This window comes from Grus americana, chromosome 15 (genome assembly GCF_028858705.1).
Source record: "Grus americana isolate bGruAme1 chromosome 15, bGruAme1.mat, whole genome shotgun sequence".
NCBI classification, from domain to species: Eukaryota; Metazoa; Chordata; class Aves; order Gruiformes; family Gruidae; genus Grus; species Grus americana.
Genome location: NC_072866.1, coordinates 11,270,112 through 11,289,997, shown reverse-complemented (window position 1 = coordinate 11,289,997; position 19,886 = coordinate 11,270,112). Strand labels below are relative to the sequence as shown.

Below are 19,886 nucleotides of genomic sequence, written 5' to 3'. Positions count from 1 at the left end.
AGGACCCAAGCGTTAGAAGACGTGCTGCTGTGGATGCAAGAGGGTCTTTCCACTTAAGGGAACGGAGGCAAAAGCGGGTAAAGGATTCAGCTGAACCTTGAGTTGGATCTGGCAAGAGACCCAGCCAGGCTGAGCCTTTGTCCCTGGCCTCCGCAGCGCTGGCTTATTTCCCTGTGGGCTGTTGAGTCCAGGGGAAACCCAAGCGTGCTGAGAACCAGTGTGTCCGTGGCGGAGGCTGCTCGTTGTGCTCGTTAGCGCAGGCTCAGAGAGGAGCAGCCTCAAAACCAGAAGCGATGAGGAAATGCGATGGCAGGCAAGGAACTGCTCTGCAGGCAGCGCTGGGGGTGATGCTCTCCTCTCCCTTCACTTAATAACGCATGCTGATACCTACCGCAGAAGTTAAACTGACCTACCGTTCATTCACATCCCTGCCCGGAAGGGATCCGATGCGAAGGGATGGCAGAGGGATGGTCTCCTCTCCTGCGTCCACGGATGAGAGGTGCTGGTCTTGGTGCAGGGCTGGTGCAGGAGGCAGTGGTGGGACACCTGGAAAGCTTGAACCCTCCTGGTGAAGAGCAGAGGCAAAGCAGCTTGTAGCCAAAGGAGGACTAGAGAAAATGTGCAGGCAGCAGGAAAAAACTTCAAGAAGCCACAGCTTTCTGCCGTCTGGGAGCCGCTGTGCGAGTGGCGTCCCTTTTGCTGCATTTGGGGCAGCAGCGATGCTGGGGGTGAGGCTGGGCACTGCTGTGGGCAAACTGATGCCAGGGGACAGGGCAGCTCACTGCTTCCGAGAGGGACTTTTCCCACCGTGGGGATTCAATCCTGGCCAGAGCCGCAGAGACTCGCCACCCTCTGGGGACATCTCGGGATCTCCCTCATGTCTGCGTGGGGTCACGGCAACACGTGTGAAGGGAAGCATGGCTAACAGACTCCAGGAGCAAGATGAGCTGCCGGCTCAGTGTCACCCCATGGAGCCCTTATCTAGAGCTGACCCCTTTCACTTGGGATTAATTCTGCAGCTCAACAAATACGAGGTGGTTGTACCCACGTCCCGCAGCTGAGAAGCCCCGTCAGGGCCCTGCCCTCCCTGTACAAGACCCTGATGCGCTGCTGTCCTGCTTCTGCGATGTGACTCAGGGAGGGAAGGGGTGAGTGCGTCCCTCCACGCGTGACTCTGCAGCCTGCTCGCAGCAGGGGAGCGAGAAGCCGAAGCCCTTCTCTCCTTCCCAGCGCTGCCAGCAGGAGCGGAGCTCCTGGGAGTTACCCTGCCTGACTGGGAAAGGGATAAAAATTAGTTGCTGTGAAGCAGGAGGGAAGAAAATAAAGGGGTGCATGTCTGGTAGGTGGGGGTGCATGCAGGTGGTATTGGGGTGCAGAGCTCTGACTGTAGCCAGCCTGGGCTTGGGTCCCACTGGGCTCAGTGGGATGCGGGAACTGGCAGCAGCTGCTGCTCAGGGTGGCCGGAACCAGGCGCTGCGGGGTCCTGCCAAGCTGCGGATCTCCCCGGCAGTGGGAGGCGATGCTGACGCATGTCTTACCCGGGGTGGGCTCCGACCGCAGCTATTGCCTGCAGCTGGCCAGCACCAGCAGGCAGGGCCTCTCTGCTGCCTCTGTCCTCCCCAAAACGCATCGGGGACCAGGGGATGAGCAACCCTCCCGCTGCCAGAGGGAGAGGATGGAGCTCCTTCCTCTCCGCTCTCCCAGCTGTATCCTTCCCCAGTGCACCCGGGGCGAGTTGCCCACATCCCGCCGAGCAGCGGGGGCTGCCGGGAGCATCCCGGGGCCAGTGGCCCATCCACGTGCGGTGATGGCAGAGAGGCCTGGCTCACAGGCAGGCAAGGGCAGGGCGGCCGCTGAGCTGCTTTGCACTCCCCCAACGCCCACGTAAGGAAGTGGTTGCATTTCTCAGAGAGGAAAAGGGAAGTCGGGCTGCCTCGGCGGGGCAGTCAGCAGCTCCCGCCGCTTGCTCTGGGCTGCCGTTCGTGTCGACTGCCCAGAGTCCATGAACTAGCCCTGCCTGCTCTGCCTGCGCTGCCCAGCAAGGTAAGGAGGGGGGAGGCAGCTCTGCCACCCTGGCGAGGAGCTGGGTCTGTCCCATGGGGGCTGTGGCTGTCACCTCTCCAGATGCTCACACCCTGCTCGAGGGGAGGGGGGAACCCCCAGCCAGGGCTGCTTTGGGGTCCGAGGGGGGTGCAGGCTTGTCGGTTTTGCTGTCGCTGCATTTCAGGCTTTTTTTTTTTTTTTTTCCCCCCAGCTCTGGCCCCAGGTTTGAGTTTTATTCTCTTGCCGGAGGCCTGGCAGCTGTATGGTGTAGGAAAGGGTCCCCTGACGGAGGATCCCTGGGGACTGGTGCCGGCAGGGCCAGAGCTGCCTGTAATCTGCCCTCTCCTCCTCGGGCATCAGCTGCCTCCGGCTTTACACAGCACGAGGAAGAGGAGGGTCAGAGCTGCCCTTCGTCTGCCCTGGGGCAGCAATGTTCCCCCAGCGCCAGGCTGGCTCCTGGGGTACCCGGCACCAGCGTCAGGGACCGAGGATGGGTGTCCCCAACCTGGCTGGCAGGAGCACGGGGGGGTGACACCCTGCAGCCTCCGTGGGGAACAGAGGTGCTCCCGGGGGTCAGTGCCAGGGGCTCAGTGGTGCAGGAGGACTGGGCCACCGTGGTGGCCGTGGAGAGCTTCGTGGGGTCCCACAGCTCCCGGCGGGACCATCACCGTATCCCTGCACCGGTGGGTGCAAACCCACCTCCCGCCACCCCGCCAGGCTCGGCAAAACCAAAACTACAGCTCCTCAGCGCGCGGCTTCCTCCCCAGGACCGGGAGGAGCCCCCAGCGCTCGGCTCCTGCCAAGGTTTGGTTATCTCCTCCAAGGATGTTTCCGAACTGTTTGGCGCCTCGGGGCTGGCCGGGGAGATAACGGAGCTGCATCAGGTCCCAATCCCGCCCTGTCTGGCCATCTGAAAATGCCCGTTTTCCTCCCTCCAGAGCCTCCCCATCGAGCGGGGGGATAGCCACGGCCCCTCCGATGGCCTTCCCTGCTGGGGAAGGGGCTGCCAAGCTCCCTGTGGGTCACCCCACGGCTCCCCCCTCGGGCAGGAGCATGGCTTGGCCCACGGGGCGTCAGCAGGGAACTGGCCGTAACCCAGCTGCTGGGGAAGTGAGACTAAACCGCTGCAGGGAGAGCTCGGAGCTCGAACGGCTGAGCAGCCCTTGCTTCTTACCCAGCACTCCTGCAGCAGATGGAGCATGGCTTCCGCTCCCTGGAGCAGCGGCTGAGCCCGTCCCTTCGAGGGCTGATGTTAAAAGGGGGAACAGCAAGACCCCCCCCCCCCGGGAAGGAGGGTCCAGGGCTTGGAGCATCCAAACCAAATTAAAACAAAAAAATCATTGCTGTTTTCTTAGAGAGGGTTGAAGCTGGAAAGTGCCGCAGTGTGCCCTGCCTTCCATCCCTCCTCCCCAGGAGCCCTTTCGGTCAGGTCCCCAATTCAGATGTGGTTTGGGTTTTTTTTTGCTCCTCATCTTTTCAACACCACCAGCGGCATCCCTGCTTGCCAATAATTTTATTCAGTGCTCACGGTGCAGCTCTGGCTGCAGGGCTCGGGGTAGAGGCACGCGGTGGCAGTGGCTTTGTACCCTCCCGTGGGTCACCCTGTGCTGGCACGGTGGGGCTGGTGTTGGGCAGCTGCCTGCTCAGCCCTGCCCGCGTCCTTGGTCAGCGGGGACGGACGTTTCAGCAGGCGCTCGGCCGTGGGGTGTGTGATGGCAGGGGCTGTGCCGTGCGTTGGCACTGGGATTTCTCCGTGTGTGAAAGGGAGGTGATGGAGCTCTGTGGATTTTCTTTTTACCAGCCTAAGGACAAGGTTTGCTGGGAGGGACTTTTTTCCTTCCCCTGTACCGTTTTTAGCTGCCAAAGAAAACGGGCAGTATTCAGGGAGTTCCCAAAATAGCTGAGAGGCAAACTGTGAGTAATCCCCGTCCCTCACGCCCTGGTGAAGTGTTTCCCTACATCCGTGTGTTATCTCGGCCAAGGGGCTGCACTGCTGCTCCAAGCCCTTCCCAGCCCTGCGGCACCCAGAGAGGGTTTGCAGGAGGCCGCTCTGTGCAGAGCGGTCAGTGGGTGCTGGCGGGAGCTCAGCCAGGGGAAGGGATTAGTCACCCGCTCACTGGGGCTGAGCACGTGCGGGATGGGATGGGATGGGATGGGATGGAGGTGCCCTCCACAGGGCTTTGGCTCTTCCTAAATGAGAGGCAGGGAAGTGGCAAGTGGATCTGGCCCCGTAGGACTGGTGGGAGCAGCCAGAGGGAGGAGGTGCTGCCCATGGCGGGACCCCCAGGATGCACGTGGGGCTGGCGGTGCTGGTACCGGGGTCCCCGTGTGCCCGGCTGGCTCCTGCTCACCAGGCTGCAGCCAGCCAGGGCAGGATGATGGCGTGGTTTGGAAGTCCCTGGAAGTGGTTCCCCCTTCCCATCTGGCTATTGGACACCCATGAGGCACCCAGCTATAGGGTGCCTGGCCATGGGCACCCATCCGGCACCTGGCCACAGGACACTCAGCGTGGGGTGCCCGGCCATGGGGCAGCACGATGGGGAACATCTCCTCCAGCTCCACCCAGACCCTCCCGTGCCTCCCCCCTGCCCAAGCTGGACCCACCAGGGCACCCTTCCCCATCGTTTGGGCAGACTCCGAGCTTGGAAATCCTCAGGGAAACCCCTTCCCTGGCTGGGGGGGGATGTGGTGGGCTGCGACACCGGGCTGATCCTGGTGGGAGGGAACGTTTGGTGGGGCTGGGACCAGGGACTCCCGCTGGGGGCTTGTCCCCGTGGCCAGAGCAGCATCTCCTGATGGCCGCGGGGGTCTTGCCCCATCCCCAGCCCGCCAGCCATGGCCTACCACAGCTTTCTGCTGGAGCCCATCAGCTGCCATGCCTGGAACAAGGACCGGACCCGTAAGTACGGCCGGGGCACCCCATCCCAGAATCCCCAGGGACGGCCCGAAGCACCGACTGTCCCAGCTGAACGTCCCCGCAGTGGGTGATGCCCCCCTCCCCGGGTGGGACAGAGCTGGGTCGGGGCTGGGTTTGGGGAAGCAGGTCCTGCCACGGACAGATTTTGGGGCTGGGGACAGCACAGCATCCGGCCCCAGGCACGGCGACGGCCAGCAGGGAGGGACGGGCGAAGCACGGAGAGGAGAGCGGAGCCGGGTGATTCATGGCCGATGGCATTTCCCGGCCACGGCGCGGGGGATGTGGGAGAGAACAAAAAGGGCTTTCTCTGCTGGGGCCAGCGTGCTGGGCAGGCAGGGCAGGATGGGGCCAGATGGGAGCTGAGCACCCGCAGCCGTCCTGTCCCATCCCATCCCACCAGCCCCACGGGACCACACGCTGGGGAAGGGAGGATGCTGGGCTGTCGGGTCGGGGGGAGCTTCTCCCTTCCCCACAGGGACAGTTTGCAGGGGCTGGGGCAGTGCGGGGCTGGGGGGCTTGGTGGGACCCCACCATGCAGATGGGGCTCAGTGGGGTCCCACTGTGCTCCGCTGAGCCTGGAGCACAGGAAGGGGCAGGTGGATGCCAGCTGGTCCCCATCCCACCCCCGGCAGAGCCCATGACCCAGGGGAGGGCTTTGTCCTGGCTGCTCTCGCCCTGCAGAAATCGCCCTCTGCCCCAACAACCACGAGGTCCACATCTACCGCAAGGACGGGGCCAAGTGGAGCAAAGTCCATGAGCTGAAGGAGCACAACGGGCAGGTGACAGGTGAGTCCCGGCCAACGGAGGGGACAGGGACACAGCTCAGAGGTGACCCTGCCCCAGAGCGGGTCCCAGAGCTGGATGAGGGTTGTGCGGCAGGTAGAGGAGGGGGAGCAGGTTGTGTCTATGTCTCCCGGCCCTGATCCAGCATGTCACAAGGCGGGATGGGATGGGACGGGATGGGATAGTTCGCAGTGGGAGGGATGGGACGGGATGATTTGGGATGGATGTGGGAGTAGGGTAAAGAGGGACTCTGGGGCAGAGACAGCCAGAACAGCTCTGCCTTCAAATGGCTTCCAGCCCCAATGACCTGTCCTCATGGCTCCCTGGGCCACCAACACCTCCCTCTGCCTTCCAGGCATCGACTGGGCCCCTGAGAGCAACCGGCTGGTGACATGCGGGACCGACCGCAACGCCTACGTCTGGACCCTGAAGGGCAACGTCTGGAAGCCCACCCTGGTCATCCTGCGGATCAACCGGGCTGCTCGCTGCGTCAAGTGGTCCCCCAAGGAGAACAAGTTTGCTGTGGGCAGCGGCTCCCGGCTCATCTCCATCTGCTACTTTGAGCAGGAGAACGACTGGTGAGGCTCAGCCATGGCCTCGGTGGGCCTGTCCTGTGGGAGATGGATGGAGAAGAGACTGATGGGGAGATGGGTGGATGGATAGGAGATGAACTGGGACATAGGAGACTGGAGGAGTTGGAGGTGAGACAGGAGGAAATGGGGGAGACAGAGAAGAGCTGGAGGAGGAGATGGAGGAAGAGACATGAGGGGAGATGGAGGGAGGTGCTCCAACACTGTGCTGCTGGGGATGGGTCATGCTGTCCCCATGGCCTGGATGCTGCTGCAGGCTGGTCACCCAGGGCGCTTGGAGCCCTGACCACCCTCAGCTGGCCCCCCAAAAGCCTGGGGGGGTCCCTGGGAGTCGTGATGCTTCCCCACTGACACCAACCGCTCTCTCCGCAGGTGGGTTTGCAAGCACATCAAGAAGCCCATCCGCTCGACAGTGCTCAGCCTCGACTGGCACCCCAACAACGTCCTCCTGGCCGCCGGCTCTTGCGACTTCAAGTGCCGGTGAGGAGCGAGGGGAGGGCATGAAGCAGGGAGGCCCCCCAAGGATGGGTTGGGGTCCCACCCTGGCGCAGCACAGAGGTGTGTGGGGCGGCCCAGTGCCCTGGCTTGCCTGTGGGGCAGGCTTCACCCCTCCAGGTGCTGCTGGGAGCTGGAGAAGGGGTGCAGAGGAGATGTGGGGTGGGCTGGGGGGTGCCCCAGGGACCATTACAGCATTACACACCCAGTGGGACACAGGAGGCAGTGGGGCACCCGATGGGCTCTGGCAGAGAAACTGAGGCACAGAAGGAGGCAGGGATGGAGGCAGCTCCAGTGCTGTGCCCGGGGGAACGTGGCAGGGCTCTCATCCCCCACCAGGATCTTCTCAGCCTACATCAAGGAGGTGGAGGAGCGGCCCAGCCCCACGCCGTGGGGCTCCAAGATGCCCTTCGGGGAGCTGATGTTCGAGTCGAGCAGCAGCTGCGGGTGGGTGCACAGCATCTGCTTCTCGGCCAGCGGCGCCCGTGTGGCCTGGGTGAGCCACGACAGCACCCTCTGCCTCGCCGATGCCAACAAGAAGATGGCGTAAGCAGGGCTGGGGAGCGGACGGGGCTCCGAGTGGCTGGGGGCGGCTGTGCTGTGGGTAGCGGGGGGGGTTGACCCCAAAACTGATTCGGGGATGGAAGCATCTGGGTTGGGGTGGGGGTGAAAGGCCAAGCAGATGCAGTCAGAGGAGGTGGCACGTCCTCTCCTTGCAGTCTTGTGGCTTCCACCTGTGTCACGAGCTGTGCCAGTCTCAGCACAGAGAGGCAGAAGCTCGGCTCCCTGCTAACGCTCTGCCCTCCCTTGTAGCGTCGCCTCCCTGTGCACCGAGACCCTGCCCCTCCTGGCCGTCACCTTCATCACCGAAAACAGCCTGGTGGCTGCGGTGAGTCCGGGCTGGGGACACGGGGTGGGCACCACACCGGGAGCTGGCAGGAGGGTGCTGAACAGGACAGCCTGGTTCCCCAGGGCCACGACTGCTACCCGATGCTGTTCACCTACGAGGAGAGCCAGGGCACGCTGACCTTCGGGGGGAAGCTGGACGTCCCCAAGCAGAGCTCCCAGCGCGGCCTCACTGCCCGCGAGCGCTTCCAGAACCTGGACAAGAAAGCGAGTTCGGACACCACCAACGCCACACTGGACACCCTGCACAAGAACAGCATCAGGTGTGTACTGGGGGCACGGGTGGGTGGGGGGGACAGGCTCGACTGGGTCACCCTGGGGGGGCTGCTTGGGGCGCTGGTCCCTGAGCATCCCCTGGCTGTGTTGCTGTCCAGCTGGGGAGCCAGGACAGCCCTGGAACATCCCCTGGGCATCCCTGGGCATCCCTGCATGTGGGTGGGGGAGATGGAGGGGTCCAGCCCCAGGAGCTGGGACAACCCTGGAGCATCCCTTGGAGCATCTCTGCGCACAGGTGGGGGAGATGAGCTCTGAGGGCTCGGCGGGGGCCTGGGGCTGATTCCCGGTCGCCTCTTTGTGCCCCCCAGCCAGATCTCGGTGCTGGCGGGCGGGAAGGCCAACTGCTCGCAGTTCTGCACCACGGGGATGGACGGCGGCATGAGCATCTGGGACGTCAAGGTGAGGCATCCCCACTGTGCTGCGGTCCCTCAGCGTTGAACTCTCGTTACCCGCAGCTTTAATTGCAATCCCTCACCCCGCTGCTGTGCAGCTCTTTGCTGTGGCGGTGGGGCCCGTCCTGCCCATGGGGGTTCCACAGTCCTGGGTGGGGACACCCCTGGGTGGCACTTTCACAGCTCACCATCAGGGGGGTGGTTGAAGCCAGCCTCGCGCGGGGACCCAGCACCCTCTTCTGGCTTTGGCTTTGTCCATAGAGCTTTAAAAATGAGCCAAAACAAGACAAAATTGGGATCTCCTCCCCACAGGGGTGGGTTGGCACCCTAGGGGACAGTTCCCCCCCCAGACTGTGCCCCCCCTTCAGCTCCCCAACCACCTCCAGTTGCCTTGGAAAGCAAAAAGCTGATGACGAACAACCTCCCATTTTGTTTTAGAGCCTGGAGTCAGCGCTGAAGGATCTCAAGATCAAATGAAGGAGCCATCCAGGAAGGGCATCCTGGCTGCCGGCCCACCCCTGCTACGCCGCGCCTGCCTGCTTTCCCCCGCACCATGCGAGCCGGCCGCGATGCCACCAGCGCGCTTCCCCGGCTGCCAGCCAGCCCTGGCGGCTGCTCTCAGACAAAGAAAACAAATTTTTTTTTTTTTTTACACTTTTGTTACTATCCTACCCGATGCTGGTCATACATCGCTTAAAGAAATAAAACATAAAGTAAGGATTTTCCTGTATAAATCTAATCTTTTTTTTTCTCTTTATTTTTCTAAACAAGTTGAATGTGAACACGTGCGTGATCAAAGCACATCACAGCTGCTGTGCCGCATCTCACCGCGGGCGGTCAAGTCCTTTCTGCTGCCAGCTCTGAGGATGAATCGGGACCATGGGGATAAGGGGAACGTCACCTCCCTGCTCCCTGCCTCAGCACGATTGCAAAACAGGATTGGTATTAGCACAAAGGCGGGGGAGAGGATGTTGGTGGCAAGGGAGCGCAGGTTTCCCACACTGCTCCCAGCACCGAGCTCCTCCTGGCCACCAGTCCCGTCAGGTGTGCGATCCCACGCCGGGGGGCCAGCTCTGAACCCTTGGGCTGCTGAACCAATCCTGCCCCTTTCCAGCCCACTATTGCAGCTTTGATCAGAGCACCTCCTGCTTCCACCTTCCTCATCCCTCACTGGGGCACGAGCGGCCCCACCTCAGCTGCGCTGGGAGGACGAAGCTGCTCCCAGGGGTGCCGAGGAGCCTTTGAAGCAGCTGTAAGAAAGCAGATAAATCTTTCTACGTTTCAGAGCAGGATTTAACTGCATGTGGTAATCACCACCCGCTCCAGCCGCCCCCCTGCGCTCCCAGGCCCACCCAAACTTTCCGTGTCGGTTCCGGTATCAGTTCTTCCCCTCTGGGAGCACACAGCAAGGGCTCTGCTCCTGGAACCACTTGTCTTGCGTAGCTCCCTGAAGTATTTCCTGTCTCTCACATCATGCCTGGGGGCACAGAAAGTGCAGACTGGGGAACAGCTCTGGGCTTGCATCTTCATCCATGTGCAGAGATGACCCAGTGTTCCGGCACCAGGAAAGCGAGTTGCCCTCATGGTTTGAGCAGCAGCTCACAGTGATGTTCCTCGTAGCACATCCCTCTGGCACACCCTCCTGCCCGAGTGCCTGCAGCCCGGCATGGGCAGCATGACACAGAACAAATCACATTTGTCATCCTGCAAATCATTTCTATGACTGTGACCTCTCTGCTAGTGGCTCCGAGAGCTCCTGTCTCTGCTTCTGGGGCTCAATCTCCCCCAGCCTTTGGTGAGCAGGTCTGGGAAGCGCTGGCGTCCCTGGCACAGGCTGACTCCTTGGATGGCCTGGGACGCAGCAGGTTGGATCATCCCCTGCTCCAGCAGCCCTATGCGGAGGGCTGACAGGGGTGGCAGTTTGGGGACTGACACAGTGATGGTCAGACAGCAGCCTGAGGGGAACTGTTTTCTCGCTGTGGTATCCAGATTGTGCAGGCATCCATCAGATGGCAGAAAAAGCTTTGTGCCTTCAGGCTGCATCTGCTGATGGAGCTCCCCAACCTCCAGCCGAGCTCCACAACACAAACACAAGAAGGGCAAAGCGGCAGAAGTCACCACAGCACCAGACTGCTACTGGACCTCAGCAGCAGCCTGTACGCTCCTGCTCATTTACACACAAGACAAGGACAGAGCAGTTATGATAATTTACATTTTAATCAGCCAAATATACAAGTTCTGTTGTTGTTGGTTTTTAAACTTTATCAAGTTGTTTTTTTTTTTTTCTATCTGGGTCGGATACAATTAATGTTGGGGTTTTTTTCCTTTAAACAAAGGATGATGTGGTTAAAAACTGGCACTATCCCTAATAAGGAGGAGAAAAAAAAAATGAAGAGGAGGGAAAAGGGGAGACTGGCTGCAAGAGAGGAGGGATGAAACCGGGAAGGAACAGCACTCCAGATGTCCATGAAGTCAGGCTCCCGAATATACTGCAACACCCTGCAGCAAAATTTGATGGGCCATCTGCCCAAACGGATTCCTCAGATATGTTATCCCTTGGGCTTTCACTAGCAAGTCCAAGTTCCCCACCCCATGCCCCACCCCACAATGACCCCACAATCTATTTTCTTGCAATCTAATATTTGAAGCATCTCCCCTCCCGCACAGCTCCCTCCCGCCCTGCCCCCTGCCTATGAGTTCTTAATCCTAAAAACAGCAAAAACATTCAGGTTTCCAAACTGTTACAGAGAATTGCTGTTCAGCACAGTTCTGCACCGAAGATAGCAGCTGCCCCTAACCCCAAATGGAAATCTGTGCCAGGATGAAGACAAACACATCGTCAGTGTCTCTTGGAGGTGAAGGTGACTTCGATGCCGCAGTACACCCTACGTGGCATCGATGGTATGCAACGCGACAGAGTTCCTGGTGGGCACCAGGCACAGTTCCCTGGTGTTTCCTCCTCTTGCGTGTCCTGTGCTTACTTGTTAAGGGATAGTGACTGCAGTCTTTTACCTGCCATGGCCGCTTCGTCTTTTGCTGGGGGAGGAAAACAACAGACGTTTCATAATTTCACAGTGCACACATCAGGAACGGTGGTGGCTTGACAGCCCCAGAGACCGAAGTCCTGCTAGTCACATACAGCAAGGTGATGGGGAAAAATGCGACCCTCCCCGCCAACCCCTGGTAGATCCCCTCCAGAATCAGGAGGAGCAGCCACCCTTGCATGCTCCCTTCTGTCTTGTGGACTCTCTTCAGGCATCCACAAATTACCCTGATGCTGAAGCTCAAATGTCTCAGTGGAAGCCACTGAGAACACACATCCGTCAGACTTCTGGTTCACACTTAGAGCTGAAGAGAAAGTCCAGGCAGGGGAGGAGCGCTGCCAATTCCCTGGGCAGTTTGGGTGCCCAGCAGGCAAAGCAGATAAATCACACCCAGCACAAGGAACCCGATAAACCCCCAAATGGGAGCCAGCATTGCCTGGGAAGCTGAGAATGATGTGGATATCAAGGGCAATTCCCTTCTCTCTTTCCCTGCTCCCTGTTCAGATGCCCTAGAGCTTTATAAAGCAAGAGCTTTAGAAGAATGAAACAGCTGAACCTGGTTTTGATGAGAGAACTTGTAATGACACTTGGCAACACCATGCAGTCTCAGAGATGACAGATGACTATGTGTGATATGAGAAATCATGCCTCTTGGCAGTGCAGCCATCACAAAGAGAAGTAAGAGGATATGATTAATCACACTCTAACCTTTTCTTTCTTCTTCTTTCTTTCTGGCAGCTTCTTCCCTTTGCTTCCGAATGATGGCTAGTCGGGCGAGATCTGCCTTCGCTTGTTCTGTTTTACCAGCTAGGTGCATTTTCATGTATCTTTCTTTTGCCTTTTGTTTCTCTATTTCCTCTCTGTTTGAGTGAAACACACCAGTCACCAGAGCATCCAAGTGAGCATGCAGGTACAGGCAGAGCAGGGGAGGCTTTCTGACTGGGAAGGATGGCGAGGACAGAGAGGGATTGCCCACAGAGACTGGGGGGGGCCCTGTCACCAGTTTTCAAGCAGAGGTTACATCTATGGCAGGGTTTGAACAGGAACGATGAGAGAGATTATTCAGCTAAATCAGGACGCTGACACACAATGAGGTCAAAATGAATTAGCCCCAGACTGCACAGCACCCTGACATGTTTTTCCCAGCCTCACCCTGAAAGGTGTACTTCTGCTGAAGCAATCTATCCCAAATAAGCAAGCTTAAATCTTTCACTCCAAAAGTCTCCACTGCTAAATGAAACTAGAAGATTAAACTTTGGTTCTCATCTTATACATCTGCTAAGGCAAAAATTTCACATGACCCCTAGAATCTGGGAAACTGGTACTTGTCACTAGGGCACCTTCTGTAGGATGCTTAAAGCGGACCCCAAGGTGACCTCTGGTTAATGGATTTCAGTTACATCTGATTTTTGGCATAAAACTTCAGGGAAGGAATAGTCTATGCCCACTTCACAGTAACAAACTTCACTCTCTCATCACGCCTGGCCAAGCTGCCTGGCTGCAGGATGGCCATAGTTATTTCCAGAGAACAGGCAACTTCTGTAAAGTTTGTAAGGAAGGACATTTTGAACCACAGGGAGTCCTGCCTGACAGTTTGCTGCTGTTCAGCGCCCACTTCAGAGAGCAACGCATTTAAAGGGCTTCCCTGCAACACCAATGCTCACGCAGCAGGGAAACACCTCCCCACATTAAGCTGCTGCCACTAGCAAGGATGAAATTCCAGGACTGCACTAGCTCCTGCCGAGGCAGCAGGAAAGACTCACCGCTCCCGTCGGGAGAGCTCCTTAGGTCCATCCAGGTCCAGCTGAGTTACTTTTTTGGTTGTCTGAATTACACGATTGGGATTCTCTATGTCTATCAACCCTTCCACTCCTTTGCGCTTTTGCTAAGGTTCAAGAACAAGAGGAAGGTTAAGAAGCTCTCTCATACCCAATGTTGTGTTGCATCAGAGCTCATCAAATACACTGCAACACACCCCAAAAGCAGAATTCAAGATGTTTTCGCTACCAGACAGCAAAACCATTTATGAACCAAGACTTATACTACCAGGCATCTTCAGCCCTTTTTGAAATATTCTTGCCTTTGTGTATTTTCCTTATTATAACACACAAGTTTTCATTCTGAAGGCAAAATGCAATCAAGTAAAGGTTTTTCTGGTTTCTAAAAATAGTCCCTCCATAAAGAATTTACTACAGGTAGCTCTCAAAGAGAACTTGGAGTCAAGAGTGTGCATGCATCTCCTGCCCCAAGAATCTGGGTGGTGCAAATGCATGAAGTGCCCTGAGAATTACAGTACCTGATAATCCTCATCATCTTCATCACTCTCATCTGAATCTAAAGACTTCTTCTCCTTTTTGGGGTCCCCTGTTGCTCCTTCGCCTCCTTCTTCTTGCTCCTCTTCTTCCTACAAAATCACAGGAAATTAGAGAAAATGTATGTCAATAAAAATCCCAAATCCAACAGTGACTCTTAAATGACATCCTTTTGGAGAGACAAGAGACAGCTCTGAGAGCGTTGCTGTTCCTGACGTGGCCCTTATGACACCAAAGGTGCCTCGCTGTTACAAAACAAGAGCTCACTCTCAACATGTAAGTGTGCATCACCTGCTCTGGCAGATCACCTCTAAACAATGCTGCTGCTCTCTCTCTGTAACAGGCCAGGAAAATGATTGTAAAAGACAGAACTGGCACTTTACTTTCCCCAAATGAAGGATCACCAGGAGACATTTTGGCCTGGGTTTCCAGTACACAATATCTCAGAGACTGGAAACCAGACAGATGTAGTGTAGAGCTGGATCCCATCCTAGATCTAGATGAAAAAAACCCACTAGAGAAGAGCAAATTGACAACCGTCAACCAGAACATTATTATCCAAGTAATTACAGCCTTTTAAGCACAGCTTTTACCAGTCAGAGGTCTAGGAATTAATTTGTAATTAATTAGAAGACAAGATTAGAAGAACCAATATGGGTGTGAATAGCTTGCTTTACTGTTGCCAAGTATCCCTCATCAGAGCAACCAGCAAAGTGGATGAGCTATGGGCAACAGGAGGAGTAATTTTATTAATTGTTTTTCATAAGCTTTCCCTAAGGAAATAGCGATAGATGTAACCATCACTACGTGGTATGGATTATCACAAAAGAAAAAGAAGAAATTCTTCTCAAAGAGCAGTTCTCTGGTTTGTTTTGAAAGACAGACATTTCAAGTGGGGTCTTGCTTGTTCTGCTCCATTTCCAGTTGGTATTTTTATTAACAACTCAGAAGTAGAGAACGCTTATAAAGTTGGCGAATGACATCGCACTGGTAGGAGTTGGAATCATTTTGGAAAACAGGATCAGACCCATAAGTGGTTTCAGAATTCGGAAAGAGGGCACGAAACCAAGAAGGTGGAATCAGAAAACAAACCAAGAGGAACTTTACTTTGGAAGAAGAAATCCAACACAAAGTCGGAATATGTGGCTAAGCAGCAAACCATACAATCATCTGCAGTTACAGATGGTCAAAACATTAAAAAGGAGTCAACAATATGGCTCATAACTGCTTGAAAGAGTAATCTTCTCGGAGGTATTCATCAGTATTTCCTATATGGGGTGTAATTATCCTCCCATAGTCAGTGCTCTGAGGCTTCAGCTGGAATAGAGTATTTGGGCTTAGGCAGCACTTTCAGAAAGTCTCAGAAAAATAGCAGTGAAAGTGCCACCATAGCTTTGATGATTTGGGAATACAAGAGAGCAAGTACTGCAAAAAGTAGACATGCCTTTTATAATACCAGTCAGGTAGTTGTGGAAGCAAGGGGAGCTGTTATGATCCTATGTTGGGGCACAGAAACAGGTCCAAAAAAGGATTCATGCCAGAAAACATGTCCCTACAAGTGAGAGGCAAACAAGAAAATCATTTGTACAGGAAGAAGTCAAAGGAGTTTGGTCTTTTAAGTCTAGAAGAGGGCAAATATAATAATTTCAATATACATTAAGACGTCAAGATGTGAGCCCTTTTCCTCCACAGCCAAGCTGCAGAGCACGGATAAAAAAATTAGCTGGCACTGGAGACTAGAATGATGAAATATGAGGGGGAAAGATGTCTACAGTTGCTGTATAATCATCTTCCCTATCCTTTAACCTTCAAATTGTGCACTGGATGGTCCACCTGGCCTCAATTGTGAGGAACCAGACTGGATCACACCTTGCCATCTCCCCAGCCAGAGATATTCAGAATTCATATTGTGATCACTGACAGAATGATCTGCAACCCTCGACTAAGCTGCCATTTCTCATGAACTGCAAGTTAAGCATGCTGTACAAGCCAGAACTTATGACAGCAAGAACATAACGTAGGCAAACACATACCCTTGCCTTTTGCTTTTCTGCTTGGAGCTGGGCATCAATCTCTTCAGGACTTGTGTACTGTCTCGCTCGGCCTTTGTGGCCTCCTTTTCTACCTGTACAAAAAAAGAAAATTAATAAATGGTTTAGTGATAAGCTTCCAGAAAGGTCGTCTCCTCCTGCAGCACTCTCTCTGGATTTTCGGTGCAGACAGGACAAGCCAAAATAGCTCCTCTGATAGAATCTAAACAACAACAACAAAAGGACACGTTGAACTTGCCAACCTCAGTGAAACACTCCAAGAATTTCAGGTAAATTGCACAGAGAATTGTGATTATTGATCCATAGAAAGATACTCGGAGAATCAGTTCCTCCTTTCCACTTGGGCTGTTTTTGGAGGCACCAGAACCGAGAGCAGCCTGTCAGTTGTACAGCGTTCTCCAAATCAAGTGCAGGCTTGTCCTACAGAGAGCGAGCCAGGAAGGCACTCCCCAAAGGGGGTACCCCACCCCTCAACCATCGCAGAGCCGCCACACCGTTTATCAGGCAACAAGCTTCCCAGTGCCCCCTCAGCTCTTCGTGACGCCACCCTTCCTTGCCCACCCATGCCTACGTTTGTGGCCTCTCTGATTCACTTCTCGGGCTGGCAAGGGGTGCTCAGTCCCACAGCCGCTCCCTGCATTTCCTGCGCAGGAGGAATCACAGCATGTTCCTGCGGCAGCCCCGGTTACAACCAACTCTTGGACAAGCTTGTCTCCTTAACCCCTCCCCTACACTAAGGCTGTGCCAAGAGAAAATCGGAAGCTAATTGGACAAAAGCTTTGGGAATTATAATGAGAGCTGAAGAACTAATGTAAGAGGCCTCTATGTTTTTCTGCTTTATAAGGAAAAATAAAAACATGCTCTAGGAACGAGGAAGAGGACAGAGTCAGCTTAGCTGGCTAAGATCCGCTCTCAGGTTCAAAATTCTGTTGATTAATGAATCGCTGAAGCCATTAACGCTTCCTGCAAGTGACTGCTCTGTTTATGTTCTTACAGCTCAACGAACTGCTGGAAAGCGAGCTGAATAGTGCCAGTCTCTAGCCTTGAGCTAAGGAGCAGCTCAGGATTGGCAAAAAGCAAACAGCGCAGGCAAGGGAGCTCTCTGCTACTGCAGGGGCCTTTGGAGTCCAATGGAAGGAGCAGGAAATCCTCGCACTCCCTCTCACCCTCCCCACTTCACCTGCCGAGGACAAGGGAAACCTTACAGTGGCAGGGAGGGTTGAGGGAATCGTCCCCCCTTCCTTGGGACTGCGCAGGACGCATGGGAGAGATCTGTCACTACGGCACCGCCGTGCCATGGCCATGCCTGGCTGCGCTGCTGGAGGGACAGGGAGCACCAGCACAGGCAGCCTCTGCGGGCTGCGAGCTTTAGAAATTCCACCTTTTCTGACCAGTCCTCCTGGCTCAGCAGAGACAAACTCTCAAACGTTTTATCTCAGCAAAAGCTGAGCTGTGGAATAAATTATCTCAAAAACCCCACTGTGAAGCCTTATGGAGACTCCCGAGATGTTTTTCTCACGTGAAATGGGGAAGCGCAGAGATCAGATTCTTCTCTCCAAGCTCAGCTATGGAAGCTCGTGGGCACTCAAGCCACAAGCTCAATGAAAAGCTTTGCTGCACCCAAAGACGCGTGTTTTCTGTTTGTCTGTTCCCAACCATCCCACGTGGCAATACTGACACCCTCTGGGAATGAGATCTGCTCTAACCCAGGAGACATTACCTCACTGCCCAGCAAATGACATCACTCTAGATGGAACAACAGTAACATCCCTGACACACTACGTAACACCAATAAAACCTAAACAAACCAAAACGATCCTGTGCTACAAGCTTAACCAATGCCAGGCAGCCTTCTTGTCCAGCTGGGTGCAGAATTTTACCCTGGGCTCAGAAGTGATGAACACAAAAGTGCAAATAAAAAGCACCAACAAGGGGAGAGGAAGCAACTCAAGAGAAATTATCTTACATTAAATGCCTAAAAAGAAGCAAATTGAGGAGTGACTCAATCTCATTGATATGCGAGCCTGCACACAGAGAAATAAGCCCCCCTGAGCGGGAGCATCAGTGCTGCCGGCTCAGCAGCTGGAGGGACTGTGGGGAGCTCGGCACAGGGCAGGGACGGGGCTCTGCTCCTCACAGGGAGATCAACCTACAGTCAGACAAGTGAATGCCAGTCCTGCATCTGCCACTGACCTACCGCATCACGCTGCGCAACTCACTTCAGCTCTGGGCCTCAGTTTCCCCATCTGTAAAATAGGGATAATGATTCATATCCTGCTCTGTGAACCACTTTTCAAATATGATCATCTGCAGATTTCACCTGCGGTAAAGACCACTGGCACCTAAGGCAGGGACATTTGCAAATACATTTGTCTTCAGCTTTGAACAGAAAAATCAAGGAATTTAAATCAAAAAGAATGGAAGAATGTTGAAGGAATCACTTATTCTTAAAAAAAAAAAGAACAAAATAATGAGAAATAATCCTGTAATGAAATTTATTAATGGCTGGTTAACCCCCCTATTTTATATTAAACAGTGAGTGCGATAGTTCACTCCACAATATAACAACTCTTACTGACTTGGGGAGGGGGGAAGCAAAGATCTGTCTTTTCCCAAGAAGCAAAAGGTTTGAAACAAGCATTTAAAACTGTACAATGAACAGAGCAGGAAATTATGAGTTATGGGGCATTTAAATATGGCAACCAGGGTTATAACCCAGCACAGTCCTTTGCCTTCACAAAAAATCTGCGAAAGCTTCAGCCCTGTCTATTAACATTGTGCAAATGGACACAAAATAAAGCACTTGAAAATCTAAGCAGGGAAGCAGATTTAGTACTAAAGCTTGGGAAATGCTGATGAAATAAACTGGAGCAAACTACAGAGAAGACGAGTGATGAGGGCTGGTTTACATTAATGTATATGACCGGGGTTTCACAGACGCTCGCACAAGAGCCAATTATGCAGATGGTGCATTTGGAGAAGGTTCTGGGTGGATCCAGCTCAGCCCTGACAGCCTGTCAGTCCCTCATTACTTCTCCTTAATCACACAAGCAAGTCGGTACCCGCTCCGTAATACCCAGATGCGAAGCTGCCTGAACCACATGAAAGGAGCCGTGTCAGGAGCCCCTGAACCCAAGACCACCTCCGCACCCCCTCCCCGCTGCCCTTCAGGGCCAGACCCTCTGCCTGGCCACTCGGATTGCCTGTACCCAGCCCCGAAGGCCTCTATCATTGAACCACCGGCAGGAGAAGGCCTTCGCCCACCCCCCCCCAACCTGCGTGCCCCGCAGGATGCCCCCCGGATCCCCGGTGTAGCTGTAAACTTCCCTCCCCGGGGGTCCGTGTGCCCCGAGCCCTGCCCCGGAGAAACCGGCTGCAGCTTCCAGCCCAGCGGGGAGCACGTGGGGCCCGGTCTGCTCCCGGTCCCACGGGGGGACCCTGGCACCCCAGAGTACGGACACCCGCAGGGGCTGCTGCGATCCCACGGCATTGCTGGGGGGCACAGAAAGGGACCCCCAGCTCCAAGAGAAACGAGGAGAAGCTGCCGTCTCTTGGGGAGGGGAGGCTCCCCCTGAAGCCCTCCACGAGCAGGCTGAAAGAAGAAACCGAGCCCTCCCCAGAGGCCATCCCCAGCCGGAGCGGGGGGGCGGCAAGGGGCCCTCCCCCCGACACCCTCCGCGGCCGAGAAGGGGGAAAGGAGGCCTCCTCACGGCTGGGGTGGGGGGGAGAGACCTCCCCTCAGCCCCGAGGGCGGGGAGCGAGGCCCGCCCCCAGCACCCCCACAGCCGAGATGGGAGGGGGAGGACGAGCCCTGCCCCCCCCCCCCGGCCCTCCACAGCCGGGGCCTCCCCCCACGCCCCTCCTCTCCTCCCGGGGACTGAGGGGCCTACACCCCCCCAGCCCCCGCTCCCACCCCCGCTGCTTCCCGCAGGGGCGAATCCCCCCGGCCCGGCCCGGCCCCCACCTCCTTTCGGCATCGCGGCGGCGATGGCGGCTGCGGCAGCTGCAGCGAGGCCCCCCCCCCGGCCCCGAGCGGCGACCCGGAAGCGGAAGCCGCCCCACCCCCGCGCGCGGCGC

At 55.9% G+C, this 19,886-nt stretch overlaps 2 protein-coding genes across 2 annotated transcripts; one reads left to right on the top strand and one right to left on the bottom strand.

The window, feature by feature from the left end:
- Positions 1-1,884: 1,884 nt before the first annotated feature.
- On the top strand, positions 1,885-9,136 carry LOC129213129 (actin-related protein 2/3 complex subunit 1B). Its single transcript, XM_054842616.1, has 10 exons — positions 1,885-2,043; positions 4,869-4,942; positions 5,642-5,746; positions 6,099-6,321; positions 6,706-6,813; positions 7,168-7,374; positions 7,642-7,717; positions 7,801-7,997; positions 8,319-8,409; positions 8,841-9,136. Exons 2-10 carry the CDS (start codon positions 4,879-4,881, stop codon positions 8,877-8,879), a joined length of 1,110 nt encoding a protein of 369 aa, XP_054698591.1. The 5' UTR covers positions 1,885-2,043; positions 4,869-4,878; the 3' UTR covers positions 8,880-9,136.
- Positions 9,137-10,600: 1,464 nt separating this feature from the next.
- On the bottom strand, positions 10,601-19,861 carry PDAP1 (PDGFA associated protein 1). Its single transcript, XM_054842617.1, has 6 exons — positions 19,774-19,861; positions 15,792-15,883; positions 13,743-13,850; positions 13,210-13,331; positions 12,155-12,306; positions 10,601-11,438 (listed from the first exon to the last, which is right to left on the bottom strand). The coding sequence occupies exons 1-6, from the start codon at positions 19,784-19,786 to the stop codon at positions 11,380-11,382; spliced, it is 546 nt and encodes a 181-aa protein (XP_054698592.1). The 5' UTR covers positions 19,787-19,861; the 3' UTR covers positions 10,601-11,379.
- Between the last annotated feature and the right edge of the window lie 25 nt (positions 19,862-19,886).

What these genes read in the sequence shown, in the direction of transcription:
- LOC129213129 (XM_054842616.1), top strand. Translation starts at nt 4,879, where the DNA reads ATGGCCTACCACAGCTTTCTGCTGGAGCCCATCAGCTGCCATGCCTGG. An exon ending in GCACAACGGGCAGGTGACAG is followed by an intron (nt 5,747 to 6,098) that starts GTGAGTCCCGGC and finishes TCTGCCTTCCAG; the next exon opens with GCATCGACTGGGCCCCTGAG. An exon ending in TTTGAGCAGGAGAACGACTG is followed by an intron (nt 6,322 to 6,705) that starts GTGAGGCTCAGC and finishes CTCTCTCCGCAG; the next exon opens with GTGGGTTTGCAAGCACATCA.
- PDAP1 (XM_054842617.1), bottom strand. An exon ending in AAGATGATGAGGATTATCAG is followed by an intron (nt 13,332 to 13,742) that starts GTACTGTAATTC and finishes CTTGAACCTTAG; the next exon opens with CAAAAGCGCAAAGGAGTGGA. An exon ending in GAAAGAAGAAGAAAGAAAAG is followed by an intron (nt 11,439 to 12,154) that starts GTTAGAGTGTGA and finishes TTCCTCCCCCAG; the next exon opens with CAAAAGACGAAGCGGCCATG.